The sequence below is a fragment of the Jaculus jaculus genome, chromosome 8 (assembly GCF_020740685.1).
Source record: "Jaculus jaculus isolate mJacJac1 chromosome 8, mJacJac1.mat.Y.cur, whole genome shotgun sequence".
NCBI lineage: Eukaryota > Metazoa > Chordata > Mammalia > Rodentia > Dipodidae > Jaculus > Jaculus jaculus.
This window is the reverse complement of record NC_059109.1, coordinates 54,169,732-54,190,485: the sequence shown is the minus strand read 5'-3', so window position 1 is coordinate 54,190,485 and position 20,754 is coordinate 54,169,732. Positions and strand designations below refer to the sequence as shown.

Here is a 20,754-nt window from a genome sequence, read left to right as displayed (position 1 = left end):
CCCGAGACTCTACGCTCAACCGCTCCCCACAGCCCCGCGGCAGCTCAACGGCGACACCGAGGGCTGCGGTTGCCGTGGCTGGGCAGGCTGCTTTCAGCGCAGGGGGCCACGGGACCTGGCGGGCGGGGGCGGCGGGCGCGGGAGCGCGAAGCCCCGCCCCGCTCCGCCCCGCCCCGCGCGCCGCCGACGCCGCCCCGCCCCGCCCCGCCCCGCCCCGCCCCGCCCCGCCCCGCAGTTCGGACCCCCGGCCAGGCGGCGACCAGAAACACCTCGGTGCCGCCGCCGACTCCGGACTCCACCCGCGAACGAGACGGCGATATGGCGGCCGCAGCTAAGCCGGAGAACCTCTCCCTGGTGGTGTACGGACCCGGGGACCTCCGCCTGGTGAGGGGGGCAGGAGGGTGGCAGCGGGCGGAGTCCTGCCCGCAGCGGGCCCCTCCCCCGGCCCCGGCCGCGGCCCCGGCCCCGGCCCCGGCCCGCGACGTGGAGGGGCGGGCGGTTGGCCGTTGGCGCTCGCGCGGGTGGCCGGGGAGGGGGTCCCGTGGGACGCGTGCCTCCCGCGCACACGCGTGCCTCCCGCGCAGCCCCGTGCCGGGCACGCGTCCTGCGCGCGCAGCCGTGGGAAACGGATTTGGAAGGACCTTCCCAGTCCAGCCTCTCGTCCTCGCTCTTGGGAAGATTAGGGCTGCTTGGCTTAGGACCTATCCCCCCCCCCCCATCATGTCTGCGGGGCGGAAAAGGGGTCCCGAGGGCATTTAAAAGCAGAGAAACTCCTCTTTGGTCTTCTTTGCTTTTGGAATTGGTAGCGGCTCCTTTCTTAGAATACATTACGGTCTTTGGTGCCAACTGTGACTGAGGATGGAGCTTATCTCTCCTCTCTGGATCACTTTCTAACCTTTGGGGGCGTTCTGTGTCCCTCTGTATCTGTCTTAGACTTTGCTGTGCCCCTGGCCAGGAGGACCAAAGGTCAAAGAGCTGCTGAATCATTCCTTGTGGCCATGCCAGAGTTCTTGGACAGAGTACATCTCAGATGGGCAGGATAGCAGCAGCAGCATGTGGGATGGATGTACCAGCCATCTTTGCTGCTCCCCAACACCTACTTCCGCCTCAAAGAACATGCATCAGGATTTAAATTGGAGACTCACTCATTAGCCAGATGAGCAGTCCTCCATAGCCTCTCCACAGAATGCAAGCAGACTGAGTTTGGCAGCAATTTCAGATTTGTAGACCTTCAGTGCAACTGTAGATTCCAAACTGGAGTTGACACTCCACTTCTTCAGTTGAAAGTACTTTCCTAAGGTGATAGTTTTGATTTGGTTAGCAGAGCCAAGACAAGCTCCCATTCTATTTTTTAATTTTATTTGAACTTTATTTATTTTTTATTGACAACTTCCATAATTGTAGACAATAACCCATGGTAACTCCCTCCCTCGCCCACCCTTTCCCCTTTGGAACTTGCACTCTTCATCATATCCCCTCTTACTCCCAGTCACTCTTTTATTTTGATGTCATCATCTTTTCCTCCTATTCTGATGGTCTTGTGTAGGTAGTGTCAGGCACTGTGAGGTCATGGATATCCGGGCCATTTTGTGTCTGGAGGAACACGTTGTAAGGAGTCCCACCCTTCCATTGACTCTTACATTCTTTCCACCACCACCACCTCTGCAATGGACCCTGAGCCTTTGAAGAAGTGATAGACATTGCAGTGTTGAGCACTCTTCTGTCACTGCTTCTCAGCACTATGGTGCCTTCTGAAACTCCCATTCTAGTGTCATTTCCACTCACCTTAGAGTATCCATCCATTCCCGAATTAGTGATACTATCATTGTTCAGATACAATGAAAGACACAGGTGGATTGTGAAGAAGGGAAAGCTGAACACTTGTTTAGAGGACTTTTAAACTCAGTCCTTCATGTCCCTACCAATTTACTAGATAGAGAGCTAGGCTGGGGTCACAGAGGAGGAGGAGGACACAGCCCTTGCTTCCAAGTGTCCTGAGAGAGCCAGACAGATGAAGTAAGTCTTTACAGACTTGTCTGGCATGACAAAGAATTATCGTGCCCCAACTGTAGAGAAGTTGTGGACAGCAGAGCTGGCCTGTGCCGAGCAGAACATGCATGGGAAAGGACAGAAGTCGAGTACTCTTGGAGAGAATGGTCAGCCCTTGAGGCTGTTGGCACCTGCAGTCTGACTCAGGCCTCCCAGCTGCCCCACTCCTTCCCCAGAATGGTTTTCTCCAAGTCCCAAACTTCTTCCTTCTACTCCCAGGGTATCTCTGTCCCTTTATCTCCTTCCCTTAAAATGAATAGACTCCCAGTAAACCAGAGACAGTAACAGAAAGGGACAGTCTTGGGGAAAGCTTGGAGGGGAAGAGATCTGCTCTCTCTGTAGGAGGACTAAAAACGAAACCCAAGATGCGATGGACATAATAGATTTAAGTAGTAGCATTTGAAAACCTTAGGCTAGGTTAAATACAAACTGCAGTAGGTGAGCGGGAAGCAAGAATATATTTTTTTTTTTTTCTCCACACACCCACAGATTAAAGATCCTTCCATTCCTGGCTGGGTGGGGAATTAAGACCTAGCTTTCATTTGAGTTGGCTACGGACAGGATCTGTTGATAAAAGTAATGGCTCTTACAGAAACAGACAAGGCCAGAAGTGGTGATAGGCTAATCCCTGCACTCAGGAGGCAAAGGTAGGAGCAGCTATGGGAGTTTGAGGCTAGACTGGAACTAGAGAGTGAGTTCCAGGTCAGCCTGGGCTAGAGCGAGACCCAACCTTTGAAAACAACAAAAATTGCTCTTAACCCATGAACTCACGAGTAGGGAATTGTTGCAGAATCGCCCATTCCTGAAATTTGAAGCAGGGTTACAAAGGGTTCTGAAGCCAGAACAGTGGCTCAGGGCTTCCCAGTGCTGCCTTCCCAAGCTGCATAAGGCCAGAACCCCTGCCACATCCAGGGTGCGATCCTGGGCCCACTCAGCTCTGGTAAGCAGGAAGGAAAACTAACACCAGCCTTCCTTCTGCCAGAGAAGATGTGATTTCCCCACCCCACCACTTTTTTGGTTCAGGAAACAAACCAAAAATAAATAAATAAATAAAATGATCATTTGGATATAGCAAGGCTGGGTACCTTTGTCATTTTGATACCTCAGGGTGAGTGGGTTGTGTTTTTATGTCTAGGTATGTATGTACATACATTAGGAGAGACTAGTAGCTTTCTTCATAATAAGGTGGGGGAGACAACAAGTCCAGGTTTATCTATTGTAGATGGAGAAAATCTAGAACTTCAAGGAAGCAGAGAAGTGAGCAAGCAGATAGTACCAGCTCACTGAACTCTTTTTTTTTTTTTTAATTTTTGGTTTCCTAAGGTAGGGGGTCTCACTCTAGCTCAGGCTGACCTGGAATTCACTATGTATTCTCAGGGTGGCCTCAGACTCTCAGCGATCCTCCTACCTCTGCTTCCCAAGTGCTGGGATTAAAGGTGTGCGCCACCACGCCTGGCTTCACTGAGCTTTTTAAAGGGAAACAGTAATAAGGAGAGCCTGGACGGCTGTTAGTCCATCTCCAATGCTGTTGTATGGCTCAGTCATCCTTCCCCTGCTACACTTTTCTTGTCTTGAAAGAGGGAGCCCACACCTGGTGGAAAAGGCCTGTAATCCCAGCTACTAGGGAGGCTGAGTCAGGAGGATTGACTGCTTATGGCCTTACTGGGCTACAGAGCAAGTTCAAGGCCAGCTTGAAAAAGAATAGAAGAGGGACTGGGAAGATGGCTTGGTGGCTAAAGGTGCTTGCTTGCAAAGCCTACTGAGTTTAATTCCCAAGCCGCTCATGTAAGTTAATTACAAAAAGTGGTGTCCAATAGCAAGAGACCATGCTCTCTCACCCAAAAATGAATACATTAAAAAAAAAAGTACCATGGGTGTAGCTCCTGGATGATAGAGTGCTTGCTTAGCATGCAAGGTACCCAAGGTTCAACACTTAATCTCAAAAGAAAGAAAGAAAGAAACTGATGTTAGTATTAAGTTGGTCGTGTTGAAGGTTTAGTGGCATTATGCACCTAACAGCTCAGCACAGCATCCCACATTGCCACTGGTCTATGGTAACTATGGAGTTAGGCAGAAGGCCAGATCCCATGAGAATCAGATTGAACCATCTTAGCATTAGGGAGCTTTCAAATAGGTGGCCAAAGTATTAGTATTAGAATATGGAGCAGGCAGAACCTTATCTTCAATAGCAGCACTTCATTGCAGGCCTCTTTGGTCAGTCTTGAGAAACCTAGCAGAACTTGCTTATTTTGCTGGGAGATAAATGATTAGTTCGTGAAGTTGGAATATAAAACAACTAATTTTTTTTTTTTTCCTCTATAGTTGTGTTGGTGTTTGGGGCAAGTAGAAAATTTTGTTGTTGTTTGGGTTTCTTCAGGTTGGGTCTCACTGTACCTCAGGTTGACTTGGAATTCACTCTGTAGTCTCAGCACTCTGTAGTCTTAGGGTGGCCTCGAGCTCATAGTGGTTCTCCTACCTTGACCTCCCAAGTGCTGGGATTAAAGGTGTGCACCACCAAGCCTGGCCCTAGTTTTTTTCTTTATTGTTGTTTTGTTTTTAGAGTTGCTAGAATGGTAAGGAAAACAAAGGGGAAGGATGCTGGGTGCCTACTGTATCCCAGCCATGTCTTGAGTATTCTAGTACAGTGTTCACAGACTGACTGTGACAAAAGACCAGTCTTCTTCCCTGTCGCTGACAAGGACTGATGTTTGCTCGGCCGTGCCAGGAGACTGCAGCAGCGTGAGAATACTAACCATTTCTAAATGCTGCTCTCAGTTTCTTGACGTTCTCCTCACAAATTAGTAACAGATCAGGGGCCACACACTAAAGGCACACTATATCCTTTCTTCCTGAAAACTGGCTTTTCCAGATTTGAGGCCTGAGCCTCTAGGTACTGAAGCAAAGTAGCTGTCCCCTAGGGAGTTGGGCACCCTGGAGAAGGTAGTGTGATTCTCACCTCATGATTAGATATTTGGGTGGACAGCAAGGTAAAGGAAAAATAATCATTTAAAGTGATGGGTTGATGTTTAATTACAAAGGTCAGAAGAATAGCATCAAGATTGAACATTAATTAGGGTTCTGTAAAGATACTTTTTTTGGCTTTTTGAGGAAATATGCCCTACATAAAATATATATAGGTTTTTTTGAGGGTCTTATAGCACAGGCTGACCTGTAATTCACTATGTAGTCTCAGGCTGGCCTCAAACTCACAGTGACCCTCCTACATCAGCCTCTCCAGTGATGAAATTAAAGGCATGTGCCACCCACCTGGTAGTAATAATAATAATAACAACAACAACAACAATATATGTGGACATGGGTTTTTTTTTTTTTTTGAATGGTTATTCTTTTTATTTGTTTTTTTGAGGTAGGGTCTCACTCCAGACCAGGCTGACCTGGAATTCACTATGTAGTCTCAGGGTGGCCTCCAACTCACAGCTATGCTATTACCTCTTCCTCCCAAGTGCTGGGATTAAAGGCATGTGCCAGAATGCCTGGCAGAATGGACATTCTTTTTAAAAAAGTATCTTTATTTATTTGGAGGGGGGCCAGATAGAGAGAGAATGGGCATACCAGGGCCTCCAGCTGCAAAAAAAAAAAAAAAAAAAAAAAAAAAAACCTCCAGAAGCATGAGCCATCATGTGCATCTGGCTTACATGAATCCTGGGGAATCGAACCTAGGTCCTTTAGCTTTGTAGACAAGCACCCTAACCACTAAGCCATCTATCCAGCCCAATAATACATTTTTAACTTATTTTATTTTTATTTATTAGAGAGAGAATGGGTGCGCCAGGGCCTCCAGCCACTGCAAACATCAGATGCATGTGCCACCTTGTGCATCTGGCTTATGTGGATCCTGGGGAATTGAACCTGGGTCCTTTGGCTTTCCAGGCAACAGCCTCAACTGCTAAGCTGTCCCTCCAGCCCATAATAAATGTATATATTTATTTGGAAGAGAGGCAGATAGAGAAAATGGGTATGCCAGAGCCTCTTCTAGCCACTGCAAATGAACTCCAGACATATGTGCTATCTTGTGCATCTGTCTTTTATGTGGGCATTGAGGAATTGAACCTGGGTCCTTTGACTAGCTGGCAAGTACCTCAACTGCTAAGTCATCTCTCCAGCCTGATAATATTTTTAGAGTGATATTTGTCTTATCTACAACACAAAAACTGTCCCACCCTTGCCATGTCCACTTTACCATTAAAACTTTTGGACATAGAGAAAGAGTGTCATGATCTCCTGTGGCTTAGATTGTTCTGGGCAACCTGTCTCTTTTCCTGGTTGGTTTTATCAGAGCCAGCTGCCTGCTAGTCATTAGTGAGTAGCTGGATTCAATGCATTTACCTGAAAGAGGAAATGCAGACCACTGACTATAGTTGTATCTAGCTGGGCCTACTGGTCTAGCCCAGCTACCCATGGTGCTGCAAGTTCAAGACCTGTTAGGGCAATTTAGTGAGACTTTGTCTCAAAATAAAGCAACAAAAGGGCTAGGTATGTAGCTTAGGGATAGAGTGATTGCCTAGCTTGTTCAAGGCCCATAGATTCAGTCCTCTCTACATTGCAAAACAAAACCAACAAAAACCCTGAAGTATGTTAACTAGACTTATCTGTCAAATGTACCTGAGAGTGAGAATAGAACCCCAAAAGGAGCAGCAGTCCTGGAGAACAGTGGCTCATTGGACAGACCCATCTGGGTGTTCTCAGACCTCCTCAAGCCCAACACATCCAAAGCTGAGTCTCTGCACGTTCCCGTAGGAATGAGGATACCTCACCTCCATTCTCATGGGATCATGGGAAGCAGAAGAAATGCTCCCTGTGAGGGTGAGCAAGTGTTGGGTGTAGTTGGAGGTGAGATTGGTGCACAGTAAAGGAAACAGGCTTGATGTTTTAGGGCCACTGGGAACTGTAAACAGATTTGTAGATGAGAAAGATTGTTATCAGCAGAACAGAGGCTGGATGGAACACGGAGAGCCTGGGAAGAGAACCAACTCTGTAGGCTTTGGGAAAGCATCCAACCTTTTACTTTGACCCCTTGTGTGCCAGGACAAGCGGTAGAACAAAGCCTCTGTGACAAAATGTCCAGTTGGGAAACCTTTGGATTTTCCTCCCACTCAAAAACACCCTACCAATAGCTTAAGGGAAAGGAAAAATGAAGGGGGAAGGGGAGTACAAGCAGTGTCTCCTGTTCTCTGTAGATGTGCTGTGCAGCTCTGCAGAGTTCCAGGAGGCCTGGCATGTGGGAACAAGTGGTAAAGACCGGCTGCCCAGGACTTAACCTTACTCGCCCCCCTGCCTGCTACCCAGGACAGTAAGGCAGTGGGAGTGACTTTAGCTTCACGCAAAGGACAGAAGCAAACCTAAAAGCACTGTTGGGGGCTGGAGAGATGGCTTAGTGGTTAAGTGCTTGCCAATTAAGCTTAAGGACCCTGGTTTGAGGCTCAATTCCCCAGGACCCACGTTGGCCAGATGCACAAGGGAGCTCATGCATCTGGAGTTCGTTTGCAGAAGCTGGAGGTCCTGGTGCACCCATTCTATCTATCTCTCTCTCTCTCTCTGTGTGTGTGTGTGTGTCTGCCTCTTTCTCTCTCTGTCGCTCTCAAATAAATAAATAATAAACAAAAAATTTTTAAAAAACCACTGTTTTCTTCCAAGTCCCTGACTTAAAGAATGGTCAGATTTCTTTAGTTAGTGTGAAAGGAGTAGGAGTACTACTTTCCCTACAACAGTTTTAATTTTTCCAAAGAACAAGGTTGTCTAGAGCTGGTTCAACTGTAGAATAAGGTAGCTACACAAAACAGAGCTTGAGTTTTATTTCTTTTTTGGTAAGAACAAACTTTTTTGCTATGAGTTGGCACTCCCTTTCATGATGATTATCCTTCTCATACAGAAGAGAAAACTGAGGGCACCAAGAGGTTATGTAACTGCCCTAGATACAAGGCGGGTTGAGGAGAGCCTGGTTTGTACATGGACAGGCCTTTCTGGAATCTGACTTTTGCCCAGGCATATACACACAGAATGGCTGGAGGAGGGGAAAACAAACATCTCTTGATTCCTCCTGGCTTTGAAAACCCAGGCAAGATTGGCATAGGATACACTTAGTAAATACGTATTTAGACTAGTTTGAAAAAATACATTTAGGGAGCATAAGATAACAGGATGAGAGACAGTTAAGATGATCCTGTCTGCCTAAAGAGTTCCAAGCATTACTGTGTGTGAGCGTGCTGAAGGGATAGAAGGGAGAGCATGTGATTCACATAGGTACGTCTGTCTGTCTTTTTGGTGTTTTGAAGTGGGCTCTCCCTGTAGCCCAGGCTGACCTGAAATTCATATATTCTCAGGGTGGCTTCAAACTCATGGCAGTCCTCCTACCTCTGCCCTAGGAGTGCTGGGATTAAAGGCATACGCCACCATGCCTGGCCTCAGATAGATATTTCTCTTTCTTTTTTTGGCCACTTTAAAAAATATTTTATTTATTTGAGAGATAGAGAATGGGCACACCAGGACTTTCAGCCACTGCAAACAAACTCCAAATGCATGTGCCACCTTGTGTATCTGGCTTACTGGGCACTGGGGAGTTGAACCTGAGTCCTTAGACTTTGCAGGCAAGCGCCTCAACCATTAAGCCATCTCTCCAACCTACATATGCCCCCCCCTTTTTTTTCTTTAACATTTTTGGTTATTTGAGGTAGGATTTCAATCTAGCCCAGGCTGACCTGGAATTCACTATATAGTCTCAGGGTGGCCTTGAACTCATGGTGATCCTTCTACCTCTGCCTCCCGAGTGTTGGGATTAAAGGCATGCGCCACCATGCCTAGCTCATAATTTTGACACTGAACAATATTTATAAATAAGACTGGTTTGTTTTGAGACAGTCTTGCTATGTAGCTCAAGCCGCCCCAAAACTCTTGATTTCTTTCCTCTGTCTCCCAAATGCTCTGCCTACAAGTGTTTGACACCACACCCAGCTGTGAAAATTGATTTTAGTAAGGTCTTGTGCACAGAGTGGGAAACAGGAGCTGATCCTGAGTTGCAAGGGTGATTAAAGTCATCAAGAAAGAGGACACTGGGTTGGAGAGATGGCTTAGCGGTTAAGCACTTGCCTGTGAAGCCTAAGGACCCCGGTTCGAGGCTCGGTTCCCCAGGTCCCACGTTAGCCAGATGCACAAGGGGGCACACGCGTCTGGAGTTCATTTGCAGAGGCTGGAAGCCCTGGCTCGCCCATTCTCTCTCCCCCTCTATCTGTCTTTCTCTCTGTGTCTGTCGCTCTCAAATAAATAAATAAATAAATAAATGAGGACACTGGGGACTGTAGCTCAGTGAGGAAAGTGCTTGACTAACAATCACAAAGACCTGGGTTCCGTACCTAACACCATATAAGCCAAGCATGAGGACTCTTTTTTTTTTCCTCCAAATTTTTTTAAAAATATTTTTTATTTATGTATTTGAGAGCGACAGACACAGAGAGAAAGACAGATAGAGGGAGAGAGAGAATGGGTGCACCAGGGCTTCCACCCTCTGCAAACGAACTCCAGACGCGTGCGCCCCCTTGTGCATCTGGCTAACGTGGGACCTGGGGAACCGAGCCTCGAACCGGGGTCCTTAGGCTTCACAGGCAAGTGCTTAACCGCTAAACCATCTCTCCAGCCCCCTCCAAATTTTTATTAACAACTTCCGTAATTATAAAAAATAACCCATGGTAATGCCCTCCTTTCCCCCACTTTCCCCTTTGAAACTCCATTCTCCATCATATCCCCTCCCCATCCTCTCTTTTAATTTTGATGTTATGATCTTTTCCTCCTCTTATGATGGTCTTGTGTAGGTAGTGTCAGGCACTGTGAGGTCATGGATATCCAGGCCGTTTTGTGTTTGGAGGGAGCACGTTGTATGGAGTCCTACCCTTCCTTCAGCTCTTACATTCTTTCCACCACCTCTTCCACATTAGACCCTGAGCCTTGGAAGGCGTGATAGTGCTCAATACTCCAGTCACTTCTTTCCAGCACCATGATACCTTCTGAGTCGTCCCAAGGTCACTGCCATCTGAAAAGAGAAGATTCTCTACCAAAAGTGAGAGTAGCATTAATATAAGGGCATCAACATTAACAGACATGTTTACTGGGCAGTTTGATAAGCATAGTATATACAGTTATCCCGACAGCAGCAGACGTTACACCCCTAGGGCTCATGACTACCCAGCTTTAAGTTTTCAGTATCAGAGATGTATTCCCTCCCATGGAATGGGCCTCCAGTCCAATTAGAGGGAAGTTGGTCTCCACCATGACAGATTGCTACTATTGTACCCGTTGGCTCATTTGGCCTGGCTGGCCAAATACAAGATTTACAGTGTCCACTGTTGAGTATCTTCACTGGTGATTTCTCTTTCTCCTGTTGAACTGCATGCAGACTGGCTTCCAAGCTTTCTGTCAGCTGGTCTGCATGGAGGAGGTTATCAGCTCAGTTCCAGCAGGATTTCTCAGTGGCCTTGAAGCCCAAGTAAAGCACGGGAACTCTTCTTTTTTTAATTTTTTTTGTTCATTTTTATTTATTTATTTGAGAGAGAGAGAGAAAGAGAGAGAGAGAGGCACGCACAAATAGACAGAAAGAGAGACAATGGGCGCGCCAGGGCCTCCAGCCACTGCAAACAAACTCCAGATGCGTGCGCCCCCTTGTGCATCTGGCTAACGTGGGTCTTGGGGAATCGAGCCTCGAACTGGGGTCCTCAGGCTTCACAGGCAAGTGCTTAACCACTAAGCCATCTCTCCAGCCTGCATGGGAACTCTTGATTGTGATCCGGTCAGAAGTTCAAGGTCATCACCTGCTACTTAATAAATTTGAGGCTACCCTGGCATACAAATCCTTTTGCACCCGGGAAAAGGAAAGGCGCAAGGAGTAAGAGGGAGGTGGTGTGCAGAACTTGAAGTTATCAAAGCATCAAAGAACAACACTGTCAACCCAGCACCCTCTAGTGTCATGGAGAGTTAGTGCAGCTTGGTCCTCAGCATGTGAGAACATAAAGCGCGCAGCTTATTTAGAGATTGCAGTAGTGATCTCTGGTGGCCCAAGGGTTACTTGGTGTGCCTGACTGTTAATTCTGAACTTGAATCTCACCACTTTCCCACCCCCAAGTGGGGGGTAGTGAGGCTTACTGTGGCTGGAGGCAAGTAGAGGAAGAGTATACTGTTGAACTGTGAAAATACTTGGGGAATTGGCCAGTGGTGTGAGGGGTTGTGGTTCCATGTCAGGAACTTAAGTTGTAATCTATATATTCAATTTAAATTTCAGTTTAAAACTCACTCAGCAAAACAGAAACAAAATTTTACACAGTAGTCCCAGATGTGTGATTTCAACTGTAGGACCAGTTTCTCTGAGGAAGATTTTGATGACATCATTCTAAATTCTAATTGAATTTTAAATTCTTTAAATTTTTGAATTCTAAATGAATTCTCTTCCTTCTATAAACTACTGAGATTTAAAAAAACAAAAACAAACAAAACAACAACAAAAGACTACCTTAAGGGGCTAGAGAGATGGCTTAGCAGTTAAGGTGCTTGTCTGTGAAGCCTAGGGACCCAAGTTCAATTCCCCAGTACCCATGTAAACAAGATGCACAAGGTGGCTCATGTGGCTGGAGTTCATTTGTAGCAGTTGGAAGCTCTAGCATGCCCACTTTCTCTTTATATATATGCTTTTCTTTTTCTCTCCCTCCTTCCCTCAAATAAATAAAATACAAAAAAAAAAAAAAAAAACTACCTCAAGTGCTTTTCCTCAAGCATGAATCAGGCTTGGACCACTTTATTTATCTGTCTCTACCTAGTGACAGAAGGCTCTGTCTGCCTGCTTGCCTATCTTCCATCCCTCCATCCATCCATGTATTATCTGTTGTTGGTCTACCTGCCAGTCTACCTATATACCTGGTGACAGGAGGCTCTCGCTAAGTTGCCAAGCCAGCCTAAAAGTCCTGAGCTCAAGTGAGTATCTTGTCTTAGCTCCGGCAGAAGCTTAGCAGATTAGTAAATTTCCCATTTTTCATTCCCAGCCTATAGGGAAAATGGCTTAGTATCCTGTAGTGCCCGTGATTGTATTGAGATGCTCCCTGCAAAGCACCTAGCACACAGCACCTAATAGAGAGGCACCATAGTGCAGAGCCAAAGAGTCAGCATTAGCATTGAGTTTCCTCCACAGAAAGAACTGGTAATCTGAACTGAATGAAAACTTTAGACTTTATGTGGAAGCACTGTTTAAGAAAATGGTTGGTTATTCAACAGGTACTACCACTTGGGCCTGGGCCAGGTGCTGAAAAGATAGAAAACACAGTATTTGGCACAAGATGTTTATTATCTAAAAGTCTCAATAGTAGCATTTCTCTAGTGTTCTATGGTGTCAGTGTGATTTAATGCTGTGAGGCTATCTATGAAAGTGGCTGTAGCCAGGCTTGGTGGTACATGTGCCTATAATCTTCTCACTTGGGATTCATGTATTTGAGGCCAGATGGGTACAAAGTGAGGTCCAGGATAGCCTGGATATATAGTAAGACCCTATCTCAAAAAATTAAGAACACTCAGGCTGGAGGGATGGCTTAGTGGTTAAGGTATTTGCCTGCAAAGCCAAAGGACCCAGGTTCAGTTCCCCAGGACCCACGTTAGCCAGATACACAAGGGGTGCGCACATCTGGAAATTGTTTGCAGTGGCTGGAGGCCCTGGCATGCTCATTCATTCTCTCTCTGTCCCCCTCCCCCTTTCTCTGTCAAACAAATAAATAAAATAAAATATTTTTAAAAATTAAGAACTATGTCTGGAAAGATGGTTTAGTGGTTAAGGCATTTGCTTACGAAGCCTAAGGACCCAAGTTTGACTCCCCAGAACCCATGTAAGCCAAATGCACATGGTTGTTCATGCATCTGGAATTCATTTGCAGTGGCTAGAGACCCTGGCATTCCCATTATTTCTCTCCCTGTCAGTGTATTAAATAAATAAAACAATAAATTTTTGTGAAAAAAATTCATTTCCTTTAATACCATCACTTGGTAGAGGTAGGAGGATCACTGTGAGTTTGAGGCCACCCTGAGACTACATAGTGAATTCCAGGTCAGCCTGGGCTAAAGTGAGACCCTGCCTCAAAAAATCAAAAAATCAAAATAAAATTTTATGAAAGAGAAGCAGCTTGGGAAACTTGGAAGGCAAAAAACTTTAAGCAGTGACTCCTTCCAAGATGCTTCTTGGGGCTCACTTGTCAGTTGCCTAACCCAGCTGACAGCTCTTTATATCAGTTCTGAAGGACACTCCACCATGGGAGTACAGTGAAAGCGAGTATGGGAGTCAGACACACCTGTGTTGAGCCCTGTTAATCCACTGTCGGGTGATAGGATCTTGACCAGCTACATAATTTCCCAGCCTCATGTTTCTGCTGTGGTGAAGACAAAACCCCAATTGCTGTCTAGCTTGTAGCAGATGCTGCACATATTTTACATGCCCTCTCCTGGGCTTCTTGACTCCCTCAAAGAATTAATAAAATGAATATGGGGTTTGGTCACTCAGTGGCCTTCCACTTTGATATCTTGACTTTACTCTGGCCGGTTGCCAAGGAAATAAAAGCTTAGTAACCAAATTGTATTCTTTATTTTTTTGGTTTTTCGAGGTAGGGTCTCACTCTAGCCCAGGCTGACCTGGAATTCACTATAGAGTCTCAGCGTGGCCTCGAACTCACAGCAATCCTCCTACCTCTGCCTCCCAAGTGCTGGAATTAAAGGCATGAAGCACCACGCCCGGCTCCCAAATTGTATTCTTAATATTAGCCATGAACACCAAAATAGCTCTGAATGCCTTTTGTACCTGTAAGTGGCCAAAATGCAGGTGCCATGTGTTCACAAGGGGTCCTGACACTCCACATGGGGAATTTTGGACAGGGAGACTGGGTCTCCATATGTGCTGATGGAAAGAAGTTAGTGCAGGCACTCCCACCTGCCCAGAGACAATGGCCGTCACATGTACCTTTCAAAAATGCCATCATCGGTTCCTCATAGGAGTGTGCCACATAAACAAATCTGTGAGAACATGTTCTCCCAGTTTGGAAGGATCCAGTATGGAAACAGATCTAGAGACTCAAGGGCAGTTCAGGCATCCTTTCTCCATTGGGGTATTATCTTGTCCACATTTTTCTTGGTTCTGAGTAAGTTGCACCAAGTGGATGGAATGAGTTTGGCAATGTAGAGTCAGCTGTGGTTTACAGGGCAGCTGGTAGTTTTCCAGAGAGGGAGCACAGCTTTTGTTCTGGGCTGGAGAAATGGCTTAGCAGTTAAAATGCTTGACTGTGAAGCCTAAGGACCCATGTTTGATTCTTCAGATCCCATATAAGCCAGACAGACATACAGGGTGATGCAAGGTCACATATGCACACAAGGTAGTACATGCATCTGGAATTTGATTATAGTGGCTGGAGGCTCTGGCATGCCAATTTTCTTTCTCTCTCTCTCTTGCTCTCGCACATTGAAAAAAAGGCCATTCTGTTGGGCTTGCTTGAAGAAAAAACAAAAAAACTTTGTCCCACTCTGTGACACATCACTAATGACCTTGGCTCTGTGGTTCAGCAAATTGGTGAAGAGCTAGACAAGTTACCTATCCTGCCATCAGACATGCCCTTTGAGCACTTACAGGTAGCAGTAAGGTCTGAGCCTGTGTTAGTTCTAAGAGGAAATACCAAATGAAACTCTACTTGAATGTTTAAAACTGAAAAGTGTTCCTAAGGCTAAGTTATTATTCATACTAAACAACCTTTTCTTATCTCTCTTTTTTTTTTTTTTTAGGAGAATTATGCAATCCCTGAACCGGGCCCAAATGGTAGGTTCTTAGGAAACAACTGAAATTTACTTCTGATTGTTTACCTTAGTGGCCTGTGCCATGTTCCCTGCACCTCTTTTTCTGTTGTTGGTTATTTGTGCCTCCTTTAAAAAGAGAAACACAATGATGCTCTTGTTAGGTCACCTGGTCCTTTGTCCACAACTTGACTCGGTGGTAGCTTTATCTTGTATACTATACGAAATAAAATAATCAGTGATAGAACCAGAAAAATTATGGTATCAGATTGCTAGAGAGGTTTTTTTTTGTTTTGTTTTGTTTTGTTTTTAGGTTTTTCAAGGTAGGGTCTCACTCTGGTCCAGACTGACCTGGAACTCACTATGTAGACTCAGGGTGGTCCTGAACTAGTGGTGATCCTCCTACCTCAGCCTCCCGAGTGCTGGGATTAAATGCATGAGCCACCACCCGGTTCCTAGAGAGGTGTTTATTTACTTATTTGTATTTGAGAGAGAACGAAGCAGAGAAAGAGAGTGAGATTGGGCATACCAGGGTCCTTCAGCCACTGCAAATGAACTCCAGAAGCATGTACCACCTTGTGCATCTGGCTAACATGGGTCCTGGGGTATTGAACCTGGGTCCTTTAGCTTTGTAGGCTAGTGCCTTAACCACTAAGCCATCTCTCCAGTCCTCCCAGAGTTATTGTTTTGTGTCTGACTCAAAGGCAGAATTATCCTCTTTTTAATATAACAACTGAGTCACCTATCTACCTTATTAAGTTGCCAAATCAAGTTTAACCCTAACCCAAACATTGAAAAGAAGTGAGTTTACAGAACTTAATCTCTTAGCAAGGAGCATGGGAGCGTGGTGGCAGTGATATGCAGTGGGGGGCGGAGGGGCTGGAGGGAGCCTGTTCCTGCTCTAATCACCCAAGCACACAAGGTGACTGAGCACACCTGGGGCAGGGCTCCTCACACCTTTGCTCCACTCCTTCCCAGCCTCTCACTGGGTGAGACCACTGGGTGAGCTGACAGGCATGTTTCCTGGTGTGGTGTTTTTGGACCTGGGGAGATCACGCCACCTGTTGGCTAGGGTAGAACCTTGCTGATGGTTTCCTAATCCCTTCCATCCAGAATCTACCTTGTCTGTAGGACCCCAAGATGTGACTTCGGGCAATAGGCAGTCTCTGTAGGGAGCTCATATCCAATCACCCAGGTCCCTTTTCTGTCCTCTTGGCATTGGGATGTTCTCCCCCAGGCTGGCACACCTCAGCCTGGAACCACAGCTTCTGTGTGAACATCAGACTGAAGGCAGCTTTCCTGGTGGCTCCCAAGCTTTGTGACCCAAAGGGCAGTTGTGTTATTGACTTGCAGCGATAAGATAGAGACAATAGCTATTTCTATCTGTGGTTAGGGAGCAATGTAAGTTTAGAGCTTACACATTTTCAGGAAGATAGCATGTTCTGAGAAGTGAAGGAGGTCCCTCACCAAGTCCACGTTCCAGAGGTAGCCACACAAGGCTGTCATGGACTATGAAAAACCCTCTCTGAAGTGGCTTTTCTGACCTCCTCTCTTCTGCTTTCATTCTCTTTTCTCTTTCTATGCTTGAATGGGAAGGGAGAAAGTGAATATTCTACAAAGTTAGATCTTGTCTCTTGGCAAATTAATAACTTTCATAAAGAGACTCAGAAACTTTTCTTGATTCCAGTGATTTTTCCCCCCTATCTCTTAAAATGTTACATATTTTGCTTTTTGGGGGGGTAGGGTCTCACTCTAGCACAGGGTGGAATTCACCCTGTCGTCCCAGGCTGGCCTTGAATTCACAGTGAGCCTCCTACCTCTGCTAGGTTTAAAGGCATGTGTCATTACCCTTGGTTGTTTTCCCCTATGTTTTTATTTACTTAGTGAGACAGAGAAAGAGAATATGAATATATAGGTGTGTGCTAGGGCCTCTTGCCCCTGCAAGTGAACTCCAGACATATGTGCTACTTTGTGTATCTGGCTTTATGTGGGTACTGGGGAATCAAACCTGGACTGGTAGGCTTTGCAAGCAAGCACCTTTAACCACTGAGCTGTTTCCCAGCCCCAGTATTTCCCTATCTTTGATCCAGAATTCATCCTGCTACTTCTAATTCTCTTCACTAAAACCAAGGCCACATCTGGTAGAATTTTATTGATTAATTGATTTTTGGCAGGTGGTGGATAAGACAACTGAGGTCATAAGAGTTTTCGCCCTCACTGTCTTTCTAGGGTGGAGCTTTTTCTCAGGGAAATATTTGTAATATGATCCTGTCAGTCAGACAGAGCCAGTAGTCCTTTGGTACTTATTTCAGCTGAAAGGTTCAGTATCATCATTATTTTAAACTTGGAGTTTTGACAATAACACCACCAAATGAATTCAAGCCCTTGGAAGAGAAACACAGGTTAAAGTCATTGGATTGTTTAAAAAAAAAAAAGTTGGTCTGGAGAGATGGCTTAGCGGTTAAGCGTTCACCTGTGAAGCCTAAGGACCCCCGGTTCGAGGCTCAGTTCCCCAGGTCCCACGTTAGCCAGATGCACAAGGGGGCGCACGCGTCTAGAGTTCGTTTGCAGAGGCTGGAGGCCCTGGCGCGCCCATTCTCTCTCTCTCCCTCTATCTGTCTTTCTCTCTATGTCTGTCACTCTCAAATAAATAAATAAAAATTTTAAAAAAAAGTTGCACCTTTAAGAAAACAAGGACCATGAAGAACTCAGCCTGACAGGTCACCACATTTGGCAAGCTGAGATTCTGCCAGGTTGTTCTCAGGAGCAGATAAGAATCAGGCATCATGGTAATGGGCTGGAATCAGTTACCTCTTGGGAAACAGCTTGTTTTCTTAAGTGGTTAATCCACCGCTTCCTCACAATATCTTGTTTACATCATGATTGGTCAGAGTTCCCCAAACAAACAGAACAAATAAGATACATGTGTATATGCATATATACGGAGGTGGGGTGAGATGGAGAAGAGGGAGGTTTACTTTAAGGCATTGGCTGTTGTGATTGTGGGAGCTGAAACATTGGAAGTTTGCAAGGCAGAGCAGCAACTGCTAACTAAGACAGTGTTTCCATGTCGCAGAGTTGAGGAAAATTTAGGAAATTTCAGTTTTTGCTCCTAAAGCCTTTACTTGATTGTTTAAGAACTACCCATATTTTGGAGGATACGCTGATCTACTCAAAGCCTACTGATTTAAATGTTAATTGAACTAAAAACAACCAAAAAAACAACAAACAAGCCCAGTTTCTTGGCAACATCAACACTACTGTTTGACAAACTTAGCCTTCACCTGCAGTTAATGTGTTCTGTGGAAGCTGCTCTGCCTTGCTGTTGTGATTGTTTGCCTCTGTGGCCCCCATGTGTATCAGACCTTGAGAACCCAGGCCTCTGTCCTGTCCAGAGGGAAAGTGCTGTCTCAGCTACAGAGAAATTGTTCTTGTGTCACTTGTCTTCTTCTTTCTCTTATCAGAGGTGCTGCTGAAGATGCATTCTGTTGGAATCTGTGGCTCAGATGTTCATTACTGGCAGCATGGTCGAATAGGAGATTTTGTTGTGAAAAAGCCAATGGTACTTGGGCATGAAGCTTCAGGAACAGTTGCTAAAGTGGGATCGATGGTAAAGCATCTAAAACCAGGTCAGCAAAGTCCTTTGGCTAACTGATTCATGTATTCATTCAGTCTAAGTGTCTGTGTGTGCTTTCTCTGAGCCAGGCCCTTGGTCATGCACTGAGGTAAAACATGAACAAGACAGTGTTGATCCCACCATGTAGGAATCTTACCTTCTGCAGAGGGACACAGACCTGGGTCAGAAAGTAGGCACATAGTCACAATGTGTAAAGGAGAGTGTGATAGGCATGTATGTCTTACCTAGATTCTGAGCTCCTTTGAAAAACGGACAGCTCATCTACTACTTGTGAAGGGAATTGGGAAATGAACTAGATACAGTAGAGAAAATACTCCAGCTTTGGAAACCACAAACTACCTCCAAATGCTAAGAACGAAGACTTTAGATGTAGTCTTAGATTTTTATTGGATGGCTGGGAACATACCAATCTAAGAAAACCTAGATTTTCTTAATTCATTCTCCCAGAGGGAGGATTCTCAACTATAGCAGACTGTGTTGTTCCCTGACACAGCAGATCAATTTCAAGTTGTTTTGACAGACAGCTGTTGGCATTAACTTTCCTTTGCTAAGAAGGCCATTGCATGGCCTGGAGATGACTTCCAGTTATTTGGAGGAAGCTAGGGGTTGGCAAGAGGTGCCATAGAATAGTGCAGAGTCTTGGCCCAGTGACTTGAAGAGGGATTGACAAATTCCAAAGATGTTAAACATGTGCTCGTTAAGGATTCTTAAGTCAGGACCTCCATTCATCATTTATAGAAGTTGAGAAAGATGTGGTATTACAGGATTGTTCCAAAGTGGAAGGCGTACTTTCTAAAAACCACTGCCACCACTGCTGACTGTGGGACCAGGTTCTCTTAAGTTCTAACAATGCATGGTAAGTGTCTATTATGGGTTCAGTCCTGTGCTCAGGTACCTTGACATTTTATTTATGTGTGTGTGTGTGTGTGTGTGTGTGTGTGTGTGTATATACACACACACACACACATACATATATATTCTATATGTATGTATGTATATATATTTATATATGTATGTATATATGTATGTGTATGTATATATATATGTATGTATGTATATTTATAACTTAGACCAGACCATCATCATAGCTGCACATCAAAGCATTCAAGCCTTGCCTCATATTTTCATAGCAAGTAAAGAAGAAATATGTCTGCATGCTCCATGTACTAGATACCCCTTTTGTAACAGGTTGGGATGGGGGCCTCCTGGTTTGCCTTAGAGATAAGACTGGTTCTGTGTTTCCCAAGCTGGGGAGCAGCTGTGGATGTGCAGGGATCAGTTGGATTGTCGCAGTGCAGGCCAAACCTTCTAGTGAAGAAGTAGGCTGGTCCTTTCCTCTTAGCGTGAGAGTCTTTGCTGTGCCCTGTGTTTTCTTCAGAAGCACTAAGGGAGCAAGAGATGGCTCATGCCTATAACTGCAGTGTGCAGGAGGCTGGATGGAATGGATTGCTGAGATTTTGAGGCCAGTCTGAACTAGAGTGAGATCCCCAACACAGCTGGGTATGGTGGCACAAGCCTTAACTTAACCCCAGCACTTGGGAGACAGAGGTAGGAGGATCGCTGTGAGTACAAGGCCACCCTGAAACTATATAGTGAATTCTAAGTCAGCCAGGGCTAGAGTGAAACCCTCCCTCAGGGGAAAAACACACACACACACAAACCAAAAACAAACAAAAAAAACCCACAATAGCTAGCAGGCTGGGCTTGTTTCAGATACCAGGCTCCAGGGAAGTGGGTGGCTCATTAAACTGGATTTTTCCATCTGGCATCAGTCCATGAACAGACCTCCCGTCACAGCATCTCTTATTCTGCTCTTACTTTCAGAGGCTGGAAAACAGAACCAGGCCCAGGAGAGGTCAAGTTCTGCTTCCATAGTCGGTCATGGCACCATCTTTGTTTTCCCTTCCAGGTGACCGTGTTGCCATTGAGCCTGGTGCTCCCCGGGAGACAGATGAATTCTGCAAGATTGGACGATATAATCTGTCACCATCCATCTTCTTCTGTGCCACGCCTCCTGACGATGGGAACCTCAGCCGATTCTATAAGCACAATGCTGACTTCTGCTACAAGTTAGTGTCTGCAGTCCAGCTACCCCCATGGGACCTTTCTCTTGTTTTGGTTGGTTGGTGATGTTTTCTTTATTCTTTTCAGCTCATAATTCTGAACTGGAGGCATTACTCTGGTAGGCCTGCCTTCTTGGTGGTGTTAAGGGAAGGTAGCCTTCTTGGGGCTCAGATGGACTCACAGTGGCTGGTCTT

At 45.6% G+C, this 20,754-nt stretch overlaps 1 protein-coding gene across 1 annotated transcript in view; it reads left to right on the top strand.

The window, feature by feature from the left end:
- Nucleotides 1–231: 231 nt before the first annotated feature.
- Nucleotides 232–20,754, top strand: part of Sord (sorbitol dehydrogenase) — a 43,315-nt gene continuing 22,792 nt past the window's right edge. The window contains exons 1-4 of the mRNA XM_045157715.1: nt 232–384; nt 14,851–14,884; nt 18,324–18,488; nt 20,406–20,565. Coding sequence (XP_045013650.1) covers nt 319–384; nt 14,851–14,884; nt 18,324–18,488; nt 20,406–20,565 — 425 coding nt within the window. The 5' untranslated portion in view covers nt 232–318. The remainder of the gene's footprint in view (nt 385–14,850; nt 14,885–18,323; nt 18,489–20,405; nt 20,566–20,754) is intronic.